Consider the following 8,763-nt stretch of genomic DNA (forward strand, 5'->3'; position numbering starts at 1 on the left):
GAGATGCCACTGTATTTTGTACTTTGAATGGTATAACGTTTCTCATGACATGTAAAAACGTACATGGATTTGCTTCCCTTGCGCTATCCGTTTTGCCCTGAATTTGTCTCAGAACTCTGAAAACTTTGAAAATATGCAACAAACAGGATTCCACCTTCCATTTTCAGAATGATGGTGTCATACATTTGGGGGGGGGGGGGGAGAGAATCATGGTTTTTGTAAGGAATACTATGAAATTGCTACTTACTTAAATAGCAGCCAAGGCCTGGTGCTTTCTTGATTAAACTAAAGCTTTTTCTCGTAATTTCCTTCCACTTTCTTCTAAATACATTCTCCTTTCTGGAACTTTCAAATACAAATCCTTCTGTGTCTTGCTCTTATCAGAAAGGCTGATAACTAATCTTTGCTCAAGGGTACCACACTTAATGATTCTTCCATTAGAACAGTGGTTCTCAACCTTTCTAATGCCGCGACCCCTTAATACATTTCCCCATGTTGTGGTGACCCCCAATCATAAGTCTACCACCAATTCTCCCAACAGAGCTTTAAGCTGATTGGCAGGAAGGTCAGAGGGACACCCCCACTGTAAACGCCTGATTGTTTGGATTGCAAAAATATGTTCCAAAGCACTAGAATAGAAGCTTTAGTTCCTAACACCGTGGGAAATTTGTCTTTTCCCCATGATCTTAGGCGACCCCTGTGAAACGGTCATTTGACCCCCAAAGGTGTCCTGACCGCCAGGTTGAGAACCACTGCATTAGAATCTCTATTCCTAAACTTCCATTATTCCATATTCTGGCATATAAAATGAGAATAAATATATCATTGTTTTGTTTGTAAAATGCTTGCTTAACCCCTTCGCTCACTCTGTACTGTAAGACTATACATTCCTCGTTCTCTTAACTAGGGGGCGTTTGCCCAGGTTCGCCTGGTGCACCAGTTGCGGCCCTATCTGGACCGGGACTCATTGCTCACAGTCACTCATGCCCTCATCACCTCGAGGTTCGACTACTGTAACGCTCTCTACATGGGGCTACCTTTGAAAAGTGTTCGGAAACTTCAGATCGTGCAGAATGCAGCTGCGAGAGCAATCATGGGCTTACCTAGGTATGCCCATATTTCACCATCACTCCGCAGTCTGCATTGGCTGCCGATCAATTTCCGGTCACAATTCAAAGTGTTGGTTATGACCTTTAAAGCCCTTCATGGTACTGGACCAGAATATCTCCGAGACCGCCTCCTGCCGCACGAATCCCAGCGACCGATTAGGTCCCACAGAGTGGGCCTTCTCCGGGTCCCGTCAACTAAACAATGTTGGTTGGCGGGCCCCAGGGGAAGAGCCTTCTCTGTGGCGGCACCAGCTCTCTGGAACCAGCTCCCCCCAGAGATTAGAACTGCCCCTACTCTTTCTGCCTTCCGTAAACTCCTTAAAACCCACCTTTGCCGTCAGGCATGGGGGAAATGAAACACCTCCCCCGGGCATGTTCAATTTATACATGGTATGCTTGTGTGTGTGTCTGTTAGTATATGGGGTTCTTTTAAATCTTTAAATATTTTAAAGTTATTTGGATTATTTATGATTTGTTCTATCTTGTTGTGAGCCGCCCCGAGTCTTCGGAGAGGGGCGGCATACAAATCTAAATAATAAATAAATAAAATAAAATCTTTTCTTGTAAGGTCAGTGGTTGATGACCCTGATATTAAATCCCATATCTTTAAAAACAACTAGGAGCATAAAAAAATTGAAACTGTGCCGGAATTGCCTTTAAATCATGCATTATTCAAATAGTGCTGTCATGGCAACCATGGAGAAGGTACAGTACATGTTTTATTGGATCAGTTTTTCTGATGTGTATATACCCCATTGAGTTGCACAGAAGGTACATACATTATATTAACAATTCATTTTCTCATAAAACATAATCCTGCAGGATGTTAACTGTGCCTTAAAAGACAGTGAGATATTTATTTTAAAGTAAATATTTTGAATACTTTTGGATATACAGTATAACATATTCAAATATACTTTTTAAAAAAATATATAAATTATGGACTAAATTCTCTGAATATACTATAAATTGTGTTGAGGCATTCACATTTCTCAGACTTCATGTATTGGGGAACTAAAAGATGGCACTGCATTTAAGAGGCTTTCCTGATGCTCCTGGTTTGTTCTTAAGAAGATTTTGCAACCAGAAGTGAATATATGTTTAGTGGCTAACAATAAAGGAAATGCTAGAAAGTGACATCTCCCTGGGCCAGACACAAATCTGAAAAAAAACATCTTAGGCATTTGAAGCTGGTGCTGCTAAATGCAAATTCAGCCTTTACTAAAAATTATTACCCTTCAGGTTTATGCTATGTAGGCAGCATTTAGAAACTTAGCATCTTTTCTGCCTGGCCACTATAAAAAGTTGCTTATGCTTAGTCATATAAATTCATGTAAATGGTCCATAAATTTTGTACTGTTTGTACTAAAAGCAATTGTTAGAGGAAAGGCTAGTGTCCTTAGAAAGGCACAAACTGCTCAAAATGGCTATTCCCTTATTTCCCAGATCTTTAAACCTTCCAGAGACTGCTACCTTAAGGTCTCCCCGTGAGGAGTAACTGCCTGAAGCACCTGTGGGTGCTCTCAGGTCCTCTCCTTGTCAAGAAAGGAATTATTGAAGAACTGGTCTTCTTTTCACATGTTCATTGCCCCGAAGTTCGTGGAGTTATCTTCAGTCTGTCATTTCTTCCCTGAAAGACCTAACATGGAATCTACGAGAGTCGCCCAGAAAGTAATGCACCACATTTTTTTCCTCAGCCTACAGTAATGGTACGAATCTGAAACTTTAGATATACATTATTTGAATTGCCAGGAGTGCGTGTGTAAATTTTGCGCTTCTTCAGACAGATAGCGTAGCTGCAGCAGTGTTTCGGATTGGCGTCTGTAAGTAACGTTAATGTGCGTTACAAGCAGCGTGTCGTTATTGCATTTCTCACTGCAGAGAAAGAAACTGTTGGGAACATTCACAAACATTTGTGTACAGTTTATGGAAAATCTGCAGTCAACAGAAGTACAGTTAGTCGCTGGCCACAGAGCCGCCCCGAGTCTGCGGAGAGGGACGGCATACAAATCTAATAAATAATAATAATAAATAATAATAGTAAGGCCATTAGAAAACAATGCACAGTGAAGAAATGGCTTCGTGACCAGAGCAAGGAGTGCTACCGACAGGGCATAGGCGCCCTTGTGTCTCACTATGGTGGAGGAAGGCCATTGAATGGGACGGTGATTACATGGAAAAATAGGGAGTGTAGAAGAAACATCATTCTTTCTTGTGTGTAAATTTCATTGTGTTCAATAAATAATAGTTGAAGAAATAAAATGTGGTGCATTACTTTCTGGGCGATCCTCATATAAGATTCACCCAAAAATATTTAGAGGTAGTGCCCTCCACTGAATAGCTATATTCTCTGACTATTGTGGGAGTTAAATCTCAGAGTTGTTGGCTACATAAGGCTGCAATAAATGTGCTGATTTATACTGATGGTAAATATTCATATTTATTTTCATATGAATATTTTGTGTTCAGGAAGTACTGCACATTGAAGAATAATACTTTCATTTGTAGTATATAGTATTGAATATTTAAAAGTCTGCTTATTGTCAGAGTTTTTTTAAAAAAAAATACCCTTGAATTTAATAGTCACCTAAAAAGCTTACAGTGGCAGAGAAAGGGTTAAATTGTGGGGGTTTTTTTACTGTTTGAATCCAAAGCATTTAAATGGGGCTGAAATTTGCCCTCGTTTGAAAAAGTTAGTTTTGAACATAAACACATTCATGCTGTGCTTGTTTTTGAACATAAATACAATCACGCTGTGTTTGTAATGAAGGCATTTAGTCCTTGGAAAGACACTTCTCTGGTGTACAAGCGCTCGTTCTCAGCTTGATGGACTTTAAGGATGGTGATGGGAGGGTGATGGAAGGTGAATGGTTTCCCCTCCCAAATTGTACAATATTTGTAGTTATTTCTGCTAACTGGCTTTTAAGGAGGTTCTCATAGCCAGTTCAGTGGGTGAACGGTAGGGTCTGATTGGATTGGATCCAGAAATTGGTATTTGTAATAATCTAAAAAACCCCAATTTAAAGAACCAATCATACATACAAATATACCAGGTATAAATTCTATAAGCCTAGGAGGAAGGGAAAATTTCAATTCCCCCATGCCTGACGACAGAGGTGGGTTTTGAGGAGCTTACGAAAGGCAAGGAGGGTGGGGGCAACTCTGATTTCTGGGGGAGTTGGTTCCAGAGGGTCGGGGCTGCCACAGAGAAGGCTCTTCCCCTGGGGCCCACCAGACGACATTGTTTAGTCGACGGGACTCGGAGAAGGCCAACTCTGTGGGACCTAACTGGTCGCTGGGATTCGTGCGGCAGAAGGCAGTCCCGGAGACATTCTGGTCCGATGCCATGAAGGGCTTTATAGGTCATAGCCAACACTTTGAATTGTGACCGGAAACCGATTGGCAACCAATGCAGACTGCGGAGTAACATGGGCAAATTTGGGGAAGCCCATGATAGCTGTCGCAGCTGCATTCTGCACAATCTGAAGTTTCCGAAGTTTTCAAAGGTAGCCCCATGTAGAGAGCGTTACAGTAGTCAAACCTCGAGGTGATGAGGGCATGAGTGACTGTGAGCAGTGAGTCCCGGTCCAGGTAGGGTCGCAACTGGTGCACCAGGCGAACTTGGGCAAATGTCCCCAGCATTCCTGCATTTCACTCAACTGGATTATCTTTTTGATTTTTTAAAAAGTTTATTAAATATTTAATTAATTTTACTGGGTTTTGGTCATCTTATTTACTTGTGAAAAATAAAATGGAATGGTCACGCTACATGTTTTTGCAAATTTGTTAGAAGGAAATCAATTTAATTTACCCATAGAAAATAAATCATAGAAGTCTAAAACTACTAGGGATTTTATTTGTTATTGTATAATTATTGCCCAAGTGGGAAACAGACATATGTAAGATTAGAATTCTTTATTGACCGAGTATGATTGGACACACAAGGAATTTGTCTTTGGTATATACAGTATGCTCTCAGTATACATAAAAGAAAAGATACATTCATAAGGTACAATGATAGTCATAGGGTACAAATAAGTGATCAAATAATACTAGGAAACAATCTAAATCATAGGGATACAATCAACAAATTACAGTCATTCAGTCATAAGTGGGAAAAGATGGGTGATAGGAACAATGAGAAGATTAATAGTAATAGTAGTGTAAACTTAGTTTGACGATTTTGAGGGAATTATTTGTTTAGCAGAGTGATGACTTTCAAAACTGTTCTTGTATCTAGTTGTTCTGGTGTGCAGTGCTCTATAGCATTATTTTGAAGGTAGGGGTTGAAACAATTTATGTCCAAGATGCGAGAGGTCTGTGAATCTTTTTCACTCATGCAGTATACAGGTCCTCAATGGAAGGCAGGTTGGTAGCAATTGTTTTTTCTGCAGTTATTTTCACATGCCAAAATATATTAACGCTGGATACTTTGCACTTTACTTGGTGGGTGGTGGTTGTATTTGGTTGCCTTGTTTTAGGCAGTGAAATATCTTGGGCTGGCCCCATAATATAGCCATTAAGAAAATTCTTGAATATTATCTTTACCAGTGCAACGTGCATAGACTACCTCCGGAACCACCTGCTACCGCACGAATTCCAGCGACCGATAAGGTCCCACAGAGTTGGCCTTCTCCGGGTCCCGTCGACTAAACAATGTTGTTTGGCGGGCCCCAGGGGAAGAGCCTTCTCTGTGGCGGCCCCGGCCCTCTGGAACCAACTCCCCCCGGAAATTAGAATTGCCCCCACCCTCCCTGTCTTTCGTTAACTACTCAAGACTCATTTATACTGCCAGGCATGGGGGAGTTGAGATATTCCTTCCCCCTAGGCCATTACAAGTTATGCATGGTATGTCTGTGTGTATGTTTGGTTTTATAATAAGGGTTTTTAGTTGTTTATTATTGGATTGTCACACGCTGTTTTTATCATTGTTGTTAGCCGCCCCGAGTCTACGGAGAGGGGTGGCATACAAATCCAATAAATAATAATAATAATAATAACAACAATAACAACAACAACAACAATAATAATAATAATTATTATTATAGTGCAAGAAATAATTTTAACCCACCTATGCTTTTATGTTCTAGATATGAATGCATTGCAGAGCCAGTACCCAAGTTTACAAGATTTTGATTCAACTCATGGCAACTTTCAGTTACTTCACCCTTCAGATGTTCTACTTCATAATTTACCTTGCGACATGGAACAAGATTCGGAAAACGGCGGCATGGAAGAAAACATTGTTTATCTCTAATTCCTCATTTGTAATATTAATACAGTAGCACTTTGGGGTAGCTTTTATAATTGTAGTTATTCTGTATTCAGATTGCTTTGCCAGTATATTATTTATTTCAAAATACACGTTTTCCCTATCCGTAGGATGCAAATTAAGTTATTTTTTAAAATATACCTGTAATATTTAAATTGTGACTTTTGAAACATGGATGAGCTCTAAAACTACACCTGGTGTATATATGTATATATACATATGTATTTGTATGTCTGAAATAAGATTATCAACATTGGACTAGGTGAAGAGGAAAGATTTTTGCTTTAGATTATGTACACTATAATTTGAGCAGCTAAAATGTAAGAATGCAACTTCAATTACAAAAAAAAGCACCAAGTGATAACAAATGATGTAATGGAAAAACAGAAACGAGAACCTCGGTCTGTTGCTGTTGTACTTTATGAATGTACCATGGTGGATTTACTACAGATTTTTATCAGCATAAGTCCAATCGTTACCTCAGGTTGCTTCCCTTCAGACACATTGAACTTCAGTTGATGGAATCAACAAGAATCAGATTGAGGAAGGCATTGTTCTCAGTTACATGGCCATGTCTTTCGTACTAATTTCATAATACAGTGATACCTCGTCTTACAAACGCCTCGTCATACAAACTTTTCGAGATACAAACCCGGGGTTTAAGATTTTTTTGCCTCTTCTTCCAAACTATTTTCACCTTACAAACCCACCGCTGCCACTAGGATGCTCCGCCTCCGGACTTCTGTTGCCAGCGAAGCACCCTTTTTTGCACTGCTGGGATTCCCCTGAGGCTTCCCTCCATGGGAAACCCCATCTCCAGACCTCTGTGTTTTTGCGATGCTGCGATTTCACTGAGGCTCCCCTCGCTGGGAAACCCCACTTCTGGACTTCCGTTGCTAGCGAAGCACCCGTTTTTGCGATGCTGGGATTCCCCTGCAGCATCGCAAAAACACAGATGTCCGGAGGTGGGGTTTCCTATGGAGGGGAACCTCAGGGGAATCCCAGCAGCGCAAAAACAGGCGCTTCGGCTGGCAAAAGGGGTGAATTGCACGCATTAATCGCTTTTCCATTGATTCCTATGAGAAACACTGTTTCGTCTTACAAACTTTTCACCTTAAGAACCTCATCCCGGAACCAATTAAGTTTGTAAGACAAGGTATCACTGTATGTACATAGACAAGATTGTGTCCTGAAATAGTGATAAAAAGCCTGGAAAATGCTGATTAACCTAGTTTAATTCAGACCACATGTCTGTGGGTGGTGAAGCCTGCCTGTTCTCTTGAAATAAGACCTCTTCTGAATCACTACATCTTTTCAATTGAATTAACACACTAGGACCTTTGCCACAGTATAGTTATTTTTATCTTGTTCAGTTGTGAACTTTTTGATCTATAGTGTAATGTGGTCCTCTTAACAGCAAAGAGTTTTAGTAAATAATTCATGGCACATATTTGTCACTTCAAGCTACATTTGTTACATTCCTTCAACATTTTTGTCATTTTCATCAATTATGCACAACACCTTTTGCTTTCCAGGGATCAGTTTTATGTATTGCCTTATAATTTGTCCTTAACTATTCAGAGTGGCCTTTCATATCAAAAGCAGCAAAATGCATGACATTTCTCTCACACATGGGATAGAAGACTATGAAGTGGAATAAGAGCAAATGCAGGATTTTTCCTCTTTAAACAATAAGCCAAGATCCACTAATATTTGTTTTTACATGCATGGACTGTCAATCAGTATATATCTTTCAGAATGGAGAGCTTTGGTGCACTATAATAAACAAGGATCTTTTCTGTACATTTTGCAAATGAATTGTATACTTTTTGAATGGAATTATTAGTTTCAATCTCCAAATGCGTGTTTCTGTGTATGTGCACATACACAGCTGACTGTATGTGTGGAATTTTCAATATGACATTGAAAAATTCCATCTGAGCTGAATGTAATTCCTAGTTGTAACGTGGACATCAATGTATTTTTCTTGATGATAATCACAAAGTGGTATCCTAAAACTTAACTTATGGACCTTCCTTCCTTCCTTCCTTCCTTCCTTCCTTCCTTCCTTCCTTCCTTCCTTCCTTCCTTCCTTCCTTCTCCTTCCTTCCTTCCTTCCTTCCCTCCCTTACTTATTTACTTACTTATCTACCTACCTACCTATTTACTTTACTTACTCTGTCCAGTCAACAGTTGCAGGGTTTCCTGGTGTAATTACTTGCTTATGAGTCCATTCATAGATCAAGTCTGACTTCATTTAGCTTTTTTAAGAATAGCCAAGATCTGCCATAATAATAATAATTTATTAGATTTGTATGCTGCCCGTCTCTGTAGAATCAAGTAACTGCAGATGATTTCATTTACGGTTATTGCAGTGGTGAG

At 39.8% G+C, this 8,763-nt stretch overlaps 1 protein-coding gene across 5 annotated transcripts in view; it reads left to right on the plus strand.

Annotated features, from left to right (window-relative positions):
- ARHGEF28 (Rho guanine nucleotide exchange factor 28) overlaps positions 1 to 8,184 on the plus strand; it is a 193,591-nt gene extending 185,407 nt beyond the window's left edge. For all 5 annotated transcript variants that reach the window (XM_070743150.1, XM_070743151.1, XM_070743153.1 and 2 more), the window contains one exon: positions 6,200 to 8,184. In XM_070743150.1, coding sequence (XP_070599251.1) covers positions 6,200 to 6,366 — 167 coding nt within the window. In that variant the 3' untranslated portion in view covers positions 6,367 to 8,184. The remainder of the gene's footprint in view (positions 1 to 6,199) is intronic.
- The last annotated feature ends 579 nt before the right edge of the window (positions 8,185 to 8,763 follow it).

This window comes from Erythrolamprus reginae, chromosome 2 (assembly GCF_031021105.1).
Source record: "Erythrolamprus reginae isolate rEryReg1 chromosome 2, rEryReg1.hap1, whole genome shotgun sequence".
NCBI classification, from domain to species: domain Eukaryota; kingdom Metazoa; phylum Chordata; class Lepidosauria; order Squamata; family Dipsadidae; genus Erythrolamprus; species Erythrolamprus reginae.